The 19415-nt window shown below is 35.4% G+C and overlaps 2 protein-coding genes across 4 annotated transcripts in view; one reads left to right on the top strand and one right to left on the bottom strand.

Annotated features, from left to right (window-relative positions):
- The window catches only part of LOC114394061, a 27697-nt gene extending 15405 nt beyond the window's left edge, over positions 1-12292 (top strand). For 2 of the 3 annotated variants that reach the window (XM_028355615.1, XM_028355628.1), the window contains 9 exons: positions 2127-2220; positions 2508-2699; positions 5050-5153; positions 5304-5391; positions 5848-5994; positions 8242-8367; positions 8622-8792; positions 11500-11559; positions 11661-12292. In XM_028355615.1, coding sequence (XP_028211416.1) covers positions 2127-2220; positions 2508-2699; positions 5050-5153; positions 5304-5391; positions 5848-5994; positions 8242-8367; positions 8622-8792; positions 11500-11559; positions 11661-11774 — 1096 coding nt within the window. In that variant the 3' untranslated portion in view covers positions 11775-12292. Of the gene's footprint in view, positions 1-2126; positions 2221-2507; positions 2700-5049; positions 5154-5303; positions 5392-5847; positions 5995-8241; positions 8368-8621; positions 8793-9495; positions 9669-11499; positions 11560-11660 lie in introns of all 3 variants that reach the window. The other variant, XR_003662634.1, reaches the window with a different exon arrangement.
- On the bottom strand, positions 10886-19415 carry LOC114376206 (protein trichome birefringence-like 8). Its single transcript, XM_028334201.1, has 7 exons — positions 19334-19415; positions 18821-18932; positions 17085-17187; positions 14958-15199; positions 13130-13519; positions 12679-12834; positions 10886-12194 (listed from the first exon to the last, which is right to left on the bottom strand). The coding sequence occupies exons 1-7, from the start codon at positions 19413-19415 to the stop codon at positions 11846-11848; spliced, it is 1434 nt and encodes a 477-aa protein (XP_028190002.1). The 3' UTR covers positions 10886-11845.

Here is a 19415-nt window from a genome sequence, read left to right as displayed (position 1 = left end):
CATCCTGTAGTGTGTTTTGGCCAATTTCCCTTTTCATATAAGCTTCTTCCTTCTGTGTTACTGCAGAGCTGTCCCCTTGTCGTTACCGGAATTAGAGTCCAACATAGCACCTTCCATGCTTTTTGACTTTTCCTGATGGGTTACGTTGAGCTAGGTATTACTCAAAGGTCTACCGTCTCTGCTGCAACCATCAGTCCGACGGTGTGCCCATTGGGTATACGTCGGAGATGAATTCCGATTGGATAACTCCGGCGAGAATGAAAAGTTAGTGTCGGTGTCATCCACCGCGTCGCACCCATCCCCTTCATCATCAGAAGTTATCATCTCCGACCACCCCTCGGACGACAAGCTTCTTCTCTTGGTCAGACCGCCATCGGGACCTACTTCTTCCACAATCCAAACATTGTACTCGAGCTCCCCCACACGGACGATGATCTTTGACCTTATCGACGGCGGCAATGGTGTCCTCACCAATAAACGAGCCCGGTCGAGACGCCGACGATCCTCTGTATCATCGTCGGACTCAATAACGTCCCTGATATCAGCCACCGCCCTCCTGAAATTTTTCATCTCCCATACCTGTATCGGGAAGCCCCAAAGTTGAAGCCAAACGACCCTATTATTGGGTCTAGATGACGGCGACCACTTCTTCAGTTCGTAGAAGAGAGAGTCGCTTCTTTCCGTCTCCGACTGAATAAGGAGACGAGCCTTGTCGTCGGACAACCCAGGAAGTAGGACCATGTCATCACCTAGGAACTTTGTGCCGACATTGTATCCTAGCTCCCATGCAAGGCGATCCTCTAGAGTTTCTACCTCCGTCATCTTCTTTAGCTTTCCCATCCAGGTTCCGTCACACCAGGATCCCCCTCTTTCTTCTGGGTTGATCTGAATGGTTGGTTTTCGTACCTCGTCTACCCTTGTGTCTCCTTGACATCCCCCCTGAATCGCTACGTCCACATATGACCTCCGAGCTAGATTACTCCCTTCGATCATCTTCTTCCTCCCAACATGTTTACTTTCCTGCAACTCTGTCTTCCGGCCTGGTCTGTCGAACCTCGGAAGGTTGACAAATAACTTGCATTTGTTAATGACGATGTTGTCCAGCCTTATCTCCAGTCCTTTTGCATCCAATACGCCCTTGAACCGCACAAACCCGTACCTCCTACCCTCCTTGTTAAGCCTCTTGGCAATGCACACTTCACGAACATCACCCCATTTTTTGAAGTGCCACCATAACTTCTCCTCGTTAGCTTCATCAGGAAAGTGTGTGAAGTAAAAGGAAGTAATATCAGCCTTGTTCCTCCAGTTAATGTCGTAATGTGTGTTCCTGCCCCCTAACTTCAGCTGTTGTAGTTGTCCTCCCGCCGACGAGGAAGTCTGCATAGCCTTCGTTGACCTTCTGCTTACCACCCTGGTTCACTTTTCTTCCTCAGCAAGGTCATTGTTCCGTCCTCTGGTGTTAAATCGATGCCCTTCGTGCAATTCTTCCCTTCGAGTTGCGTTCCTCCATCTCCCTCTGTTCGTGCCTGTGACTCTCGACCTCTCGCGCACTCTCTCGCCCGTTCTCCCTCTACCTCTCTCCTTCACTGTCACATTGTCTCTATTCCTCTCCCTCTCACGCCCTCTCTCTCCCTCTCTCCCTCTAATCCTGTCCTTCTGTTTCTCTCTGAGTCTCTCACTCTCCCTCATTCTCCTAACTTACTGTCTTTTTACTTATAAAATATATTCTTAAGCTGTAATGAACTTAGAGGTTGATCAAGACAGTGCTACCTTTTAACATGATGACTCCATTTGGTTGGCAAATATCCATTCACTTGGGGGGTGATAAAAATTCTATGTATGTGCAAGGAATATGGGTTGAATGGTCATATTATGGGACAAAGCATCACCTACCAGAGAGCTTGTTTAGCACCAACACCCTCATGCAACTAGTGCAGATACCATGTGATGTTGAACTAATTGTCTAATGCCTTGTATGGTGCCAACATTTTTTTGAAGTTGTTTATACATACTTTGTATTTATATTTTATAGCGTTTACTAGAATTCCAGGGGTTGTGAACCTGATGTTTTAGAGTTTCTTATTCCAAAGTTGTGTTGCTTATTATTTCTGAAAAATGTAATGCAGGGATAGGGCATTGGAGACTGAAGCCAAGAAAGCAGTTCTTAGACGTAGATCTACAGTTCAGTCAACTATAAAAGAGTCAGGTTCTTTTGATGAGGTTTGATTCCCACTTTCAAAATTTGAATTTCATCCAAGTGCTGCTTCCAGTTTTGTTAAATTAGTAAATTACTTGGATTAGTGTCAAACCTGAAAATATAGGCCTTACAGATTAATACATTTATTTTTTCTTGAATACTATTAGAATAATGTACAGTTCATGCATAACATGTTAAATGAGTTCATGCATCACATGTTAAATGCATTTAATTTTCATAGGAATTATAAACCTTTTGTTTTGATGTATCTCATTCTTGTTTATGCCTTCCCTTTGGCATATAATTCTAGGCATTGAAGAGTGTTGAAGAAACTGTTATAAGACTTGAAAAGTTGCTTCAAGAGTTGCATGTATCAAGCTCTAGTTCTGGAAAAGAGCATTTGAAAGCAGCCTGTTCTGACTTGGAGAAAATACGGAAACTTTGGAAAGAAGCTGAATTCCTGGAGGCATCTTTTAGAGCAAAAGCTGATTCTCTGCAAGAGGTACACCTTCCAACCCTCACCAACCTCCTTGATCAATTCTTTGGAACAATGCATAATGGATATCTACCTTGAAACTATTTTAATTTCCATGACTGTCACTTGACAAAGGAGATTAAGAACTGAATATCAGTTTCTAATGATCCAAACTGTACTATTCAGGTTACAATATATACAGCTTTGATAATAAAAGCTATCATAGAATTCCGGGCTGAAAATCTGGCCTGATGACTACAAATAAGAAAATCAGTACTAATTACATATAATGAGGAAATAAATCTACTTAAAATTTTGTACAAAAAATACAAAATATTGATAATGATTTACAAGCTAAATGATATGATGATACACAATCTACAACACTGTCATTTTTTGTATGTTGATGTCTTTTGCTTGTTTTCCAGAAAATGGAAATCTTTTCCAGTTTCTAGCACCAAATAATTTTGTGCCTTTAATATTGCATAATGAGGAGCCTTCTGACATTGGGGTAAGTTAGTTCTAATATTGTTACGATTAAATTACTAAGTAGGTCCCTAAACTTTTTTTTCTTTTTAATTTGGATCCCTAAACTAAAAAAGTAGGTCCCTAGGATTAGTTTATGGCAGTTTTAAAAACCGGGCATAGCTGATCAATTAAATTTTTTTTACTTGATCAAGGATCCAATTAAAAAAAAAATAGTTTGGAGACTATTTGAAAACTCCCAAACAGTTCAGGGACCTACTTAGTAATTTACACTATTGTTATATATGTCGTTGTAATATTATATATATATATATATATATATATATATATATATATATATATATATATATATATATATATATATATTGTTTGTTGGTATTTGTTGATATAAATGGATGAATCCAGAATTTAACTAGTGAGGGGGCCAATTATGAAAGTTAGAGTAAATGAATATTTAGTTACATTTGTTGTGTATTGGAGACATCGATTTGGTTCCTAAAGTGCAGTTAGTATTGTTTTTTCATCCATTGAAAGATTAGTCTGGTGGAACTTGAAGTTGAAGGACCACTTTGATGGCCTTGGTTGACATTGAAGTGCCATTTTTCCATTTTGCTACTTATAAACAAGGGACCAATATGATGCTAAATGTTTATTTGGAAGATCAAAATGGATATTTGCTCTAGAAGTCAAGATTTTTTAATAAAAGTTTGGAAGCTGAATGCATCATACATTAATCAAAGCTTAAGCACAATCCTCTCAATTTGGGTGTATATCTTTCAATTAAAAAAATATTTTCATTTGTTTATTGAGTTAGTGGATCAATAACCTATAAAATAGTATACACTCACTAACCTAATTGCTAATTTAATTTTTCAAGTATTACATGTGCACACCACCACCAATAACCCTATGCCACTAGGCGAGGTTGGCTACGTGGATCCCAAATACCATTAGGCTAAATTTAAAACCCAATGCTTAGGGATATGAGGTTTGGTAATGTACACCACTTATCTTTAGACAAAATATTTTAGCAAACTATACCATAGGTGTATTTAAAAAAAAAATCAAAGTTATAAGTTGCTGCTAACACATTACGAGTGATGTATGTTGACAATAGTGGGTGCTCATATACACCCTCCTGCCTTTTAGAATGAATATGTTGGCAAGTTATACCTTTAAGTGTACTTTAAGAAAACCAAAGCTACTCATGCCTTATATATTAGATTTGAAGAGAAATGAGAGAAAATGAAATTGAGATGAGAGAAACTGAAATAAATGTAAAATGTATTTTTTTTTATTAATGTCAGAAAAAATCAGTTATGTATAAGAGTTTTGATCTATTTATAGATCTCGAAATGTACTAGTGAAAGTACATTACACTTGATAGCTGGTCCCTTGTTCAGTGCAATTGTCTAACTATTAGTATCTATCTGTTAACTAACACTAATAGCTCAGCTGTATGCTAAGCTAGCACCAACTATAATAGAAGCGAGACACTTGAGATAGCCCAGTTATGAGTTACTCAAGTTATTATATACACGAACACACTATTATGTATACTTGAAATACCTTATGTGTAATTTTTGGGGAAGGTGCTTGTGCCTCCCTTTGCTTTCATCCCTAAACTTGGATTTTGACTAATTGAGCTTCTGTGCTTGTCTTGCTGAAAAACTTGGGGAATATTGGATGCAACTTTGGTAGTATATGCATGGTTAATTCTGTTTGCTTCTTGCTGTGCCTCTGGGTTGTGCTCTTTTTTTTATATATTTTTTTTTCATTCCCTTGCACAATAATTTATCATCTTGCTTGATTCCCCTGTACACTAGTCACAATTGTTTGCCTTTTGAGAATTTGTTTTATAGTCGATGATATTTTTAATATACTGATTCAGGGGGTTGACAGTGGTCGGACCTACACACCAGTTGGTGAAGAGGACGAGTATATAAAAGGGAAAAGCAGAAAGAATGCTAATGTAAGGGTGGACAGGAGCAAAAGGTATGAATTTTTTATAATAAATTTTGGCTTGCTTATTTTCTAATCTAATTACTGGTTTCTGAAACTTCAATTGGCAGCTGTTACTTCTCTTTTTTGGAGTTTTTTTCCTTAAAATATATATTTAAATGAAAAGAACATCTTTTCTTCCAGAAATGTTGGAAAATCCCGTGGATTCTGGAGCATCTTTGGACGTCCTGTCACCAAAAAGCCTGGCTTGGAGTCTGATGTGGATCCTTATGTATGCATTGTTGTCCTATTAATTTGATGATGATATATTCCTTTCCATATTATTAGTGCAACCTAACTCAACTGTCTATTTGTTTTTGCTTTTATTGTGATAAATAAAGTATTAGCATAGAATGTTCATTGTAAATTTGTAATTGTGTTTTATTATAAACCTCAGTTTTTTATACTTGCTTTTGCTTGGACCCTGCACCTTCAAAGTAGTTAGGACCCAAACCACCCCTCACACCTCACTCACAAACACAGTGTTTGACTTCAAAAATTTACATGTCAAAATGCTCTACGGACTTAAAATGTCATTTATTTTGCTTTAGTTTATTACCTAATAATCCTTGTCTTGAATTAGCACTGTGCTTCATTTGGTTTAATTGTAAAGATAATTATCTGTTATAATTAGTGGGTATACCGTGTTGAACTTTTGAGTAACATGGACTTGCTATCTTGCTTGAAGGAAAATAATATTGAACTGTCTGCACCAAACCTAGGGGTTGTGGACCAAGAACCCAATGAAATCCACCGCTTTGAGCTTCTGCGAAATGAGCTAATAGAACTTGAGAAACGAGTTCAAAGAAGTGCCTATCAATCAGAAAATAATGAAGTACGTCTGAAAGATTCAATAAGTTACATGTTTATGATTTTATATGGCTTACAAAATTTTTGCTTAGTAAATGCATTGGTAAATAATATCTCTGGAGATTTGGTTTTTAACCGTGCCAAATGGTGTTGTGTGAGGTGTGATCCATATATCTGATCTCACCTAATGGGATAAGGCTTTGTTGTTTGTAACTGCACTGTTAATTATCCTGCCTGTACTGCTGCCTCATACTAATTCTTTTACTATCCTAAAATTTTCTTATTGATTTATAAGGTTTTAGCTTGCAATTTATCTTGCAGGTTGCTGATGAAAAACTATAAACTAGTATAGATTTTGGAAACTAATCTGTTACTTTTGGCTTGGGATACATGTTTTGTTGTTTTGATCATCCTTTCTTTGTTATCTATGATTCATCTTTCTTGTGCTTCACTAGTTACTTTCTCTTGATATAGTGTCTTTGTATCCACGAATGATACAAAGGCCAACCACTGACAATCTACACATGAGGGATATCAAACTTGATAGATTCTTGTATAAGTGTTGAGGTTTCAAAATTCATATTTGAATCCTTTGTATTGGACTCAAGAAATAAACACACTGAATTCTGAATAATGATAAAAATAATCTGGTTTTCAGGCCAGTTTTGAGTACAAACACAGGGTTTCTCCCCAGCAAGGAGTGTCCACTTTCCTCCTTCAAAACTTGAGGAATACCGATCTGACACCTTAATTGCCTTTTACAAGTCTGTAATACAACTTATATATTACCATAAATATCAACATTGTAACACATAATTGCATCATATGAAATCAATACAATAATAACTTCCTAATTAGACAAATGGATGAACAATCTGAGGGGAAGGTGAATTGGATTGTTAGAGTTTTCACAAAAACTAGTCCAATTCCTCCAAATATGATTTTAGTCAGAGTTATGTATTGATTTTGATTAGAGAATGTATTTTATGCACAATGATACGATTATGACCCTCAATCAATGTAAACCACAATAACATTCACAAAACTATTCAAGAAAACTGAATATAAAAGAATTTAAGGATAAGAAAATATGTACCAATGATTTTTATATTGGTTCAATCACTACCACTGACCTACATCCAATCCTCAGATCCTTTATGAGATTTTCCACTATTTCTTGCAAGTATTAGCAAAACACATTTTCTTTAAGCTTTCTAAGCATTCACCATGGATACCTTACCAAGTAGGAAAAACTAAGTTGGATACCTCACCTGCTATTACCCTTTGATAGATTCCCCACTCTCGAACCATTTCTTACAAAAAGATCAAAACAAAATCACTTTCATGTGATGGATACTCAAATTGAAGACTCAGTATCTTTCTTGAACTTTTCTTGAACTTTGAGAGTCAATATAAGAGCTGATCAATCTTTCAAAACTTAATTGTAATGATGTAAAAACAAGTTTCTCTCTTCAATTTTTCGTTTATATGAAGCCAACAAATAATAATCACTAATATAGCTATCCGGCTTCGAAAATAATAAAAAATGAAGCTAGTATTTCTGTTCCAAACACTGATGTAATAAACTAAAACAAGATGGTAATCGATTATTTTGATCATCAGACTATTTAAACAAAATCATTCAAGAGTTTGTTAGGTTATCATTGTTCTCAGTTCTTACTTCTTGTTCTTTTGAACAATTGAACTCTTGATACTATAGGCTTGTAATTGATTAAAACAGTGAAAAGAATTTCTTAGGATTTACCCTGTTTTTGTAATTGTTACAAGATTCATGTGATCTATTACATTGTTCTAAATTTCTCGAAACCTTTCAAGAACAATTTATACATTACAAAATCAATGTTCAACAATTCAAAACATGAATACTTTCACTAATCAAGCCCTAAAACTTAACTTCATCTAACCTAAAAATCGTTAAAACATTAATTTACTTTTTGAAAACATTTATCAACATCAATTACGCTAAAACCAACCAGATTAATTAAATCATTATGAGCTTGATTGATCGATCAATTGATTTATAATAAGAATGGTTACAAAGATAATAAATAAAAATAAATAAACTACTATTTTCAAGAGAACAATTAAAAATTTAAAATATCACAAAATCCTGAGATATATTAAACTCAGCTAAACACTAAGCTACTTGGAAGGGTAATAAACATTGAATGCTCCTAATTCCAACACTGTATGTCCTTCTGATTAAGTTTATTTTCCCTTGAGTATTTAGCATTGAATATTGCTTTTACAGGATTTACTGGTTATTGATGATGGTGCCCCATATAGCGATGATGCTGGGGGTATTCAGATGGCCAGGGTTGAGAAGAAAGAAAATATCCTGGAAAAATCTTTTGGCAAACTAAAAGAAACAGGAACGGTATGCTTTTGTCTTGTGGCTTTTCTTTCTTGGAAAGATTGTCTTGCTTTTATTTGGTTTATGAATTCATTTGCATTATGGCATTGATCAGATGAAACCAACTTCCCCCCTCCCATGTTTTCTCTAGAAACTGGTGGGCATAATATATATTAGTGTCTCTGATAATATTGACTATGTCCCCTGAAATTTAAAATTAAGCCATCTGTTACGTCTTGTAAACATCTGAGATCTGAAATCTTATATTCAATAAGCAGGATGTCTGGCAAGGAACTCAGCTTCTCGCCATTGATGTTGCTGCTGCCATGGGTTTACTTAGAAGGGCATTGATAGGGGATGAGTTGACTGAGAAGGAGAGGAAAACACTTAAAAGAACCTTGACTGACATGGCTTCGGTTGTTCCTATTGGTGTTTTGATGCTTCTTCCAGTGAGTTGAACATTTTTATTGTTCTCATCTTCTATGTCTGCATTGCGTCTTGTTCTGGCTAGAGAAGCATATTGTTCACTTGTAATCACAAAGATCCCATTAAAAGTAGGTTAGGGTTCTAAATCACTGTCTTGTTTAAATATGGGTCAATGAGATTGAGACCAGATCCTTTTAATCCCCACTACCAGGTTGGGAAATCTAAATTGAAAAAGAAACAAAATTGTATAAACAAATCACATCATGTTTTCAACCTCTATGATGGTGTCTTATGTTATAACTTTGTTACTTTTCCTAATTCTCAAGACCTTGCTTGAATTAACCCATCAAACATAAAGAGGGCTGGGTGCCTGTGTGGTTTGGCAGTCCTAGCCCACTTAGGGCAACCCGGGTCAAGTTAGTTGATTGACAGTTCCATCTGAAGGTATATGTATTAAAAAGGGGGGGCTAATGCTCACGGTTACCACTGTTGTGAGGTATATGGAGGATCAGATTTCTGTAGCCTTACCCACTTGGGGGAGATTGTTTTGGGGATTAGAAGCCATGACCACTATATCACAAGGGCAGTAAAATTTCCATTGTGACAAGGTATTTCAGAAGATATAGACATTATTCTTATAATTGATTAATAATCCAACAAGCTTAAACTACTAGGTAATAACTTATGAATAGCTTTATTACATCTTTAACATGCCCCTTCATGCAGGGCCCTTTGAAATTTGCAGCATGGACAATGCACTAGTCCATTATAACCATGTGCTGAATTTCAACTTCGGATTAATAGAATGGAGACAGCAAGGATCAAAACTATTTACCACTTAGTTATGGAGACTTTGACACCTATCAATGACTAACTTCCCTGAAAACTTAAGCTGTTAGGTGAGAGTTTTTGAATAACTTTATAATATCTCTAACACGCTCCTCATGCAAGCCTGCTATGGCCATTTTGCTGCCTACTTTAACCATGTACTGAATCTTATATATACACACACACACACATATATATAGAGAGAGAGAGAGAAAGAGAGAGAGGAATGGTAACAACAAAGAATGTAGAACTACTTAATCAATGAAGCTCTAATACCATCTCAAGAATCAACTCTCCTAAAAGCGTTGTGAAAGACTCATGAATGTCTTTCTTATGCCTTGGATGCACCCCCTGCTGCAAGAGTAAAAGTGGAAAATGCACAAGCCCATTTGTATCATATATTAAAATTTCTTTTTCTTTTTAAGATCAATGTGGCAACAAGGATTAAAATCATTGGATCATAGAGGTTGAAATTCTATGTCAAGGAGTAACACTCCTTAAAGTTATGCTATTAGGTGAAAGTTTTAATAGATACCCATTTGTAAGTTACATAAATTTGGCACCTTCATTGTGCCCCTTTTTGCTGCTGCCCTGCATTTGGTAAACCATTGTATGCCATTCTCTTAGTTTTAAATAAGGGCTTACCTATAGAGTGATTTCAGCAACTTTGCATGTTAGGAATGATTGACATTGATTCACCAATTTGAGGGGGAGTGTTGTAAGTATGTATATAGCTCTAATTTAGGATAGAAATTAGATTACATTTTCTCTTTCTTGTAATATCCTCTAGAAGCATTTGTAATTATACTGTATTGCCATATTTCCTAAGTTTCATTTATTAGAATTAGTCAATATATTCATATTAGAGCATGTACGTTCAGAGAATCATCAAATAATATTAAAAATTCATTCATCTCTCCCCTCATATTTCAAGACTATTACATCTCTAGGCTTAGTATTCAAATCAATGGTCAATAAATTTAATTATTGATCCTGCCAAGGTTATCAAACTCGAGAGTTTATGTAAACTCGTGAGAGTTTCGTAGACTCGACTTGTAGACTCGTAAGAGTTCACTTCATATAAAAATAATAACAAAATATCTATAAATATCATACTAATTAAACATTTCAACAATATAATAAAGCAAAATAGTAAATCATAAATTTCACAATACTTAAATAACCAAGTCTAATAATGCATCACTACTAGATAATAACTTGCAAATGTTATAGTAGTGGTAGATCGTTTCCATCAAGGGTTTGATATTATTAGAGAACAAGGGTTTGATGTTATTAAAGATGAGAATTTTTTTATTCGGAAACAACACACTAATTGAAGGTATGTTGAACACTAAACAAATAGAAAACAATCCAAAATGACTTACATTTTGGTCTAATTTTTTTAACTTGTTGACTCGTTAACTTGATGATAAACTCGAGAGTCTACCGAGTTTACTTTATAGAGTCTACCCAGAGTCTACTAAAAAGAGAGTTTACACACAAGTCAATTCACAGAAGGTAAGTGGACTCGTAAACTTATAAGAGTTAATGAGTTAACTAGAGAGTTTGATAACCATGGAACCTGGATAAGCGAGAGATTCTTGTTTCCACCATTTTTTTCCTAGTGAATCTGACTCTGCCAAACTTGGCATGATCAATTAAATTCTTTTTCCCCCTATAATTTTTTCCTCTCTGCCTCTTATAAATTTGAGCGGGGAATATAAGATGAAGAGCTAATGCTTATAGAAAATGTAGAAAAGATGAAAGAAATGAACTTATTGCTATTTCATATATTTTTATTTCTTAGGTGTGGTAAATTATCATTTTCCAACATTAGATCTGGTCCTTGGGGTAATGGTCTAGTGTTAAACCTACTAAAGAATAAATGTTTATTTTGCACAGGTTACTGCCGTTGGGCATGCAGCAATGTTGGCTGCTATTCAGAGATATGTACCATCTCTAGTATGCACACTATGACTGGCTGCTTTTTTCCATCTCCTATTCAGATTCAATTCTCCTATTATCACATCATAAGGGTTTTTACTAGACCTTCTCTCTTGCAGATTCCATCCACTTATGCACCAGAGAGGTTGGATCTCTTGAGGCAGCTTGAGAAAGTAAAGCAAATGACAGCCAGTGATATGGGCTCAGATGAAGAAGTGGATGAAGATAAATGATAAGAAGCAATGCCGATTTATGTATAGCTAGCGAAACAATTCTGTGATCTGATGAAAATTGGACTGCTTTGTTACCCTCTTTCTGGAAAAATTTTGTTGATGCCAAATTTCTCAGATAGGAGTTGAGCATAGAGAAGTTCATTCCACGTGTCTGGCACCCCTGGTAAGCACCAGTGGCTGCAATCCTGTGGGGCATCAGGTGGAGTACCCGGTTCCCGATACTTGGAAGGGTGACCGTCTTTCCTCAATTCTGAAAGATATGTGATGTTCAAAAAGTGGGCCTTCCGTCTCTCGTATTGCGTCTGTTTGACAACACCAGATACAAATATGTTATAATATGGTTCAATTTCAAGTTTTGTAGGGTCATTTTCTGGCTCTGTTTGCATGTCACACTCTCCTCCATCATTCCATGTGCCATTCCTGTATAGTAAAGACTTGTATGACCATAAGAAATCACCAGAAACTAATGTTAGGGTGACTGAATTTGAACTTTTGAAATGGAGTTTTTTTTTTTTTTTTTTTTAAGGCAAAAGAGGGAGAAAGACTGAGTCAAGCGCTTGCAACGATTCCAACTAGGTTGATAACCCTACAAAGACCCGACAAGGCAGCCAACTCCCGAATTCATTAATAACAAAAGAAACAGAAAACAGGGGGTCATGGGGGGACATAGATACTGAAATCCATGATGAAAATAAACACCAAGCTCTACCTGAACCTAAAACTAGGTAGAGCTTGTCTATCCTTTAAAAAAAAAAATCTATGCAAAAGAGTTGGAGTGGAATCCCACCGGCAAAAACCATCTAAGAAGTGAGTTAATTAAGTTAACACTTCTGTTTGGCCAAAATTAAAAACGTCTTACTACATGAAACATGCGTTTGCCGATGAATTGTGTCAATGCCCTTGCCTGAAATGAACGGAGGAATAGCTACGAAAGAAGACGAAACTCCTTGGATCGAGATTATGCAATGTCCATGATTTCCATGTCTGCAGGGATCTCCTAAATGCTTCTTTCACGTTCATCGTCATGTTTACCCTTCCTCCTTCCTGGAAGTAGATGCCCCTGCAAAATGTTAAGGAGTTTGTTTAGAAGTTTTATTTTCGATTATAGAAGACTTTTTATTTTTTATTTACATTATTTAACGCAACATATGTAAAATCATTTCAAAAAAGTGAAGTACATTTTCTAAAAAGAATTATGTGGTACTCAAACAAAATAATTTTTATTTGTTTATAAGGTTAAAAAAAAGCACTTAAAATTTTTTCTTTTCTAAATAGAAAGTTCATTCAAATGCGCCCTAAGTCAATAAATTTGCCAACACTAAATTTTATAAAAGAAACGGTTGCAGTTGACCTACGACTTGATGGTTTTGTCTGGGTTCCACCAATGCCCGGAATTGAAAACAAGAACATCTGCTGCTACCCATTTATTGAAATACCAGTGCAACTCGTCAAGCCTGATAGTACTTCGGACATTACTAGATGAGTTAAGTGGTGGGCGACCTATAACACACAAGAAGGGTGTCCTGTAGTACTCTACTGTCATGTTGTATTCCTGAAACCTCATTACCAGAAAACCGTTGTGTTTGCTTATGGGATTTCCATTCACTTCATATATTTTGGAGAGGTTAGAAACCCCTTGTGTCAGCATGCATAGCAAAGACTCCCATTGGTTTCTGCCCACGGAATCACCCGCAAACACAATGCGTCCATTGCGATTCCTTTCTAGGAGGTCACTGGCATTGAACCTGAGTTACATCACAATGCAATCAAGATAAGTTGCTATCAGATACTCATGACTTTTAAAAAGTACTGTACAAAATTTAAAAAAAAAAAAAAGAAGCAAATCTTAGCCGTACCTTTTAGACATTGATTAAGAAACTAAAAGGAGTAAAATTTTCATCAGGACATACAAAATTGGACTGTCCATGATTTTTTTTCGATCTTATATGATTTTCATTATAAAATACTTTATTTTTTAATTCCTTAATCAATATTCTAAGAATACTCATTAACAACCTAAAAGAAAAGTGCAATGGCTAGTTAGTAACTTTCACGACAATTTGGTATGAGGGATGGGGAGGCTTATCACCGAACGTGAACCTTACCCACTTTGTATGCTTCCAACATAATGTGAATCATGTCAGTCAACTAAAAGAATAAGATTTTTATTAGGACATACAAAATTGTACGGTTCAGGATTTGTTTTAGATCTTTTATGATTTTCATTATAAATATTTTATTTTTTTAATTTTTTAATCAATATTTTAAGGGTACTGGTTAACAACTAAAAAGAAAAGTACAATGGCTAGTTAGTTACTTTCACGACAATTTGGTATGAGTGATGGGGAGGCTTATCACTGAACGTGAACCTTACCCACTTTGTATGCTTCCAACATAATGTGAATTGAATCATGTCAGTCAACTATCAAACTTGAATGTTACATGTTCCAACCATTGTAGTGCTTCATTTGGACAAAACCCCTTTTTTATTAGTGGAGCACACTAGTGTCAAGTTCAGATTTCTAAACCACCAAACAAGTATGTAGTATTGGACTCAACTGAGACTCAATTTTCCCTTACACTTTTGAAGGGTAACCCTTAACTATTATTTTCTTTCATAAACACTACTATAATAGATAATTAACGTCATTTTACTTACTAAGTCCCCTATTGGAAATAAGGATATTGTGTCCACAAGTGTTTACGAAAAATTAGCTTCATTCTCCTTCCCTACCTTTATTGACTATTTTCACCCAAACCCCTTCTTTGATCCAAAAGAAGAGAGGAGGAACAATACTAAACAAAAAGACACGTTGAAACCCACACGATTCCATTATTGTTGACAATGTGAGGTTTTATTTTATCTCAACCATTGCCAGCATGTTTGAATTAAAGTTTGCTAATTGAGTTCGTAAAAGTAACCCAAGTGGTAAAACTGAATTTCAAGACAAAAATTTTAATGCAAACACACTTTTGGGAGTAACCAAACATGTTACTAAAATGAATTTACTTTCTAAAAGTACTTCAACCCCCAAATGTATTTTTAAACTGAAAATCAAACATACCCTACAAAGACTATCCGAAAACTGATCAATAATACGTACATAACATGCATATAGCCATGCAAGATGCATGCAATAAGTAGCCAAGGTGCATGACATGATACAAACATGTATCACATACCGGGGAATGTCACAGCCATCAGGTTGCCATCTCCATTTACGAAACCTTTCATTTTTCCGTCCGTTTTGGCGACACCGGAATCCGGGATCCAGAAAGGGGCAGTTTTCATCATACAATTGACGATGGTAGGTTTCATCCCACACCCAGCGGCCTCTGGAATAATCGCATGCTTCGACGAGTGGCGATTTGTGTGAATTATTGGGAGTGACATTTGATGACAAGAAAGCAAAGCGAGAAAGTAACTGTAGATCAAAAGGGTACACGAGGTTGAAAAATAATATGGATGAGAGTAAGAGGACAAGAAAAGAGAGTGCATATGTTGATTCTCTCTTCATTTTTTTTTTCAGATTCTATTAAAATTATGTGACGGTAAAAAAAAGTAAAGAAATAAATTTATATGAGGTGTTTTATTTTGAGGGTTTCGTTGTTTTTGGGGGTTGAGGAAGATCCATGAGAAAAGGAAGCACGAGTAATTTTACTTTTTTAAAAGTCTAGCCCTTTCTTTTGTCTCCTATGAGCTAGCTGGAATTCACATGACTCATCATTGTTTTTTTTTTCTTCGTTGTTATTGTTATTATTCCATGTACAGCTTTTGGCAATTCCTCTAATCTATCTAGTTGTCGCTAGCTAAATATTCTCTGATTATGAGATTATTGTTTTGTCTATTTAATCCATCTTCTTGGAATTTTTTTACATATAATAAAGTTTAGATTAGAGAGAGAAAAAAACACGTTATCAATCTAAGGATCATCTTGAAATCTAACAAGGAAATTAGAAGAAACTTAATCCTAACTTTGCTTGCTTTGTAGAACTAAAATTATGAAGAAGTGTGATCCTAACTTGCTCGATAAAACTAACAAATATGATAAAGTTCTTAATTAATCCAAGAACAAAAGAGAAATTCTCATAATAAAGAAATTATTCAATTCGTTAATATTCAACTTGTAAAAAAACAAAACGCTTATGGATAAAAAAAAGATTAGAAACTATTAGCCTTTTCTCATTTTAGTTAGAGTAGTTATAACTGTATTAGTCTTCTCTCATTTCAGTTACAGTAGTTGTAACTGTTTCAACTGTCTTAGGTATCATAGTTGTTAGTTAGTTTGTTATAAACTAACTCTTATATATAATTTGTATTCATAATTGAATTGAGTAATGAGAAGCATTCCTTTCGTCTTCTTCTTCGAGCTTCTTTTCTCCCTGTTTTAGAATATGTTGTGCCATGAGTTCTACATGGCATCAGAGTTCTTCAATTGAAGAGTTATGTTGCGCACTCTCTTTGTTCTTCCTCGATACAGACATTGTTTCAATTCTCCCATGGCTTCCCCCAATCCTTCAGCACTAGAGGATTCGCTCAATCCTCATAGCCCATATTATGTGCATCTGAGTTTGTCGATGATTCTTTGCCACAACCAACGCCTAATCATGCTCTTCATACTGCATGGAAACATTCCAACAATATGGTAGTTTCGTGGTTGATACATTCGGTATCACCATCAATCAGACATTATATTCTGGCTGGATAATGCCGTTGATATTTGGAGAGATCTGAAATCAAGATATTCACAAGGTGATTTGTTGAGAATCTGAGAATTACAGTAGGAAGTTGCTCCCGTCAAACAAGGTGATATCTCTGTTACAGAATACTATATGAAATTAAGAGTAATATGGGATGAATTAGAATCATATAGACCAGATCCAATATGTAGTCGTGTTAAAAAATGTTTATGTGATGCTCTTGTAATTGTGAAACAAAGGAAGGTACAAGATCAAGTTATGCAATTCTTAAAAGGATTGAATGATTAGTACAACAATGTCAGGTCCAATATACTGATGATGGATCCTCTTCCCTCAATTAATAAGGTTTTCTCATATGCTACTCAACAAGAAAGACAACTTCATGGGATTGTTAATATGAATAATCTCAGCTTGATTAATGCTAGTTGTGCTTCTCATTCTAGAAATCTGTGTAGCTATTGCGGGAAGAATGGACATGTTGTTGAAGATTGTTGGAAAAAGAATGGCTATCCAAGTAATTTTTCATCGCATAGAGGAAGAGGAGGTTGAACTTTTCATGGTAATGGTAGAGGCTGAAATACTGACAGAAGCGGTAAAGTGTGCAATTACTGTGGTATCATTGGCTACACTGAGACAGAGTGCTTCAAGAAACAAGGATATCCAATAGGACATTGTTTGCACAAGGCACCCGATGCTAATATCAATGACACAGCTACAGAACCAATGAATAATGAGAATTCAGCAGCAGCAACTATAATTCAGGAAAGATAAAATTCAGAAATGAAATTGACATCACAACAATATCAAGCTCTAATGAGTTTGCTACAACAGACATCTACCATTGGATCTTCTTCTTCTACACAGACAGCCCATATCAATCAACTTGGTATAGCTCCTAAAATTGATTCTGTTATAGGAAGTGTTTTACCTATAGTTTGCACCATAAACAATGATTCTGATCTCAATACTTGGCTCCTTGACTCGAGGGCTACTGATCATATTGCATCTTCCCTTGATTTATATAGTGAGTGTAAACATATTTCTCCCATCACTGTTAGCCTCCCTAATGGAGAACAACTAATTGCTAGATACTTTAGGACTGTGCATATTTTAGAATTTCTTGTTCTAACTAATGTGTTGTATCTACCTAATTTCAATTTCAATTTGATCTCCATTTCCAAATTTACTAATTCCATGCATTATCAACTTGTATTCTTGGCTAATAAATGTCTGATACAGGAAATCTCCACCAAGAGGATGATTGGTACAATTGATGTTGAATCTAGTTTGTACAAACTCAAGTCAACCTCTAGCCATCACAACAGTACATCCCTTGTTATACTCAATCCCTCCAATTATGTCAATTCTTGTAATAAAATACATTGATATATGGCACTGCAGATTAGGACACTTATCCAATGAAAGAATGTTAGCCATGAAACAATATTATCCCATTTTAAATTTTGTCAGAGAGATTATTTGTGATACTTGTCACAAAGCCAAACAAAAGAAATTGATTTTTCTCGTTAGTAGTTCTCATTCTCTTTCTCCCTTTGCTTTAATACATGTTGATATTTGGGGTCCCTGTTCAACCACTTCTATACATGGTCATAAATATTTTCTTAATATTGTTGATGATCATACTAGATTTTTTTGGGTTTTGCCAATGTCTTCTAAACCTGAAACTCAATCTCTTTTACAAGGTTTTATTAAATATGTTGAAAGGCAATTTGATACAAAAGTTAAAGCTATTCGCTTAGATAATGGTGCCGAATTTATCATGAGTCATTTCTTTCAAACCATTGGTATTATTCATCAAACAACTTGTGTTGAAACTCCCAAACAAAATGGGATTATCGAAAGAAAACATCAATATTTACTTAATGTAACTCGAGCCCTTTTGTTTCAATCTAACCTTCCAAACATTTTTTGGTCCTATGCTTTACTTCATGCTGCTACTTTGATAAATATCATTCCTACACATTTTTTGAAAAATGACTCCCCATATCAAAAACTCTATTCTGCATTATATGATGTTAATTTACTTCGAGTTTTTGGTTGTCTATGTTACACTAGCACTCTCAATGCTAACAGAAAAAAGCTGGATCCTAGAGCCTTACCTTGTGTGTTTCTTGGATTTAAATCCCACAAGAAAGGTTACATTGTGTACAATCTCCATACACAAACCATTGAAGTGTCTCGAAATGTCATTTTTTATGAGAACTATTTTCCCTTCTCCACTCTCAATATTAATGACCTTACCATCTTTGCTCACCCTTCCATCACTACCCATAATCCACAAGCCTTTTCTTTTCCTATAGATTCCCCTTCTCCTACACCTTTACCTCCTCAACCTAAACCTATATCTGTTGACCAGCCATATACTGAACCCACCTCCTTTGAACATTCCCTTTGTAAGACTGACAGAGTTCGAACCAGACCCATCAAATACAATGACTATCAAACCAGTTTCGCATCAACCACTGTCACTAATCATCCAGGCACCAAACATCCTATTTCCTCTATGATTTCCTATAATAAGCTCTCTTCCCATTATCACAACTTTATTCTTAATGTCTCTGCTAATTCTGAGCCTAAGTCTTATATTGAAGCCTGTCAACATGACTCATGGGTTCGAGCTATGCTTGATGAAATTTCTTCTTTAGAAAGGAATCATACATGGGTGCTTACTAATTTACCTTAGCATAAAAATGTGATTGGTTGCAAATGGGTGTACAAGATCAAACATAATGCAAATGGTTCTATTGAACGGTATAAGGCTCGCTTGGTTACTAAAGGCTATACCCAAATTGAAGGTCTGGACTATTTAGATACTTTTTCTCAGTAGCCAAAATTACTATAGTTCGATTTTTGCTGGCACTCGCTGCTTCGAATAAGTGGTTTATCAGACAGCTTGATGTCAATAATGCATTCCTTCAT

This window comes from Glycine soja, chromosome 2 (genome assembly GCF_004193775.1).
Source record: "Glycine soja cultivar W05 chromosome 2, ASM419377v2, whole genome shotgun sequence".
Taxonomy (NCBI): Eukaryota; Viridiplantae; Streptophyta; class Magnoliopsida; order Fabales; family Fabaceae; genus Glycine; species Glycine soja.
The sequence above is the reverse complement of the archived record's forward strand: the minus strand, read 5'-3'. Positions and strand labels throughout refer to the sequence as shown.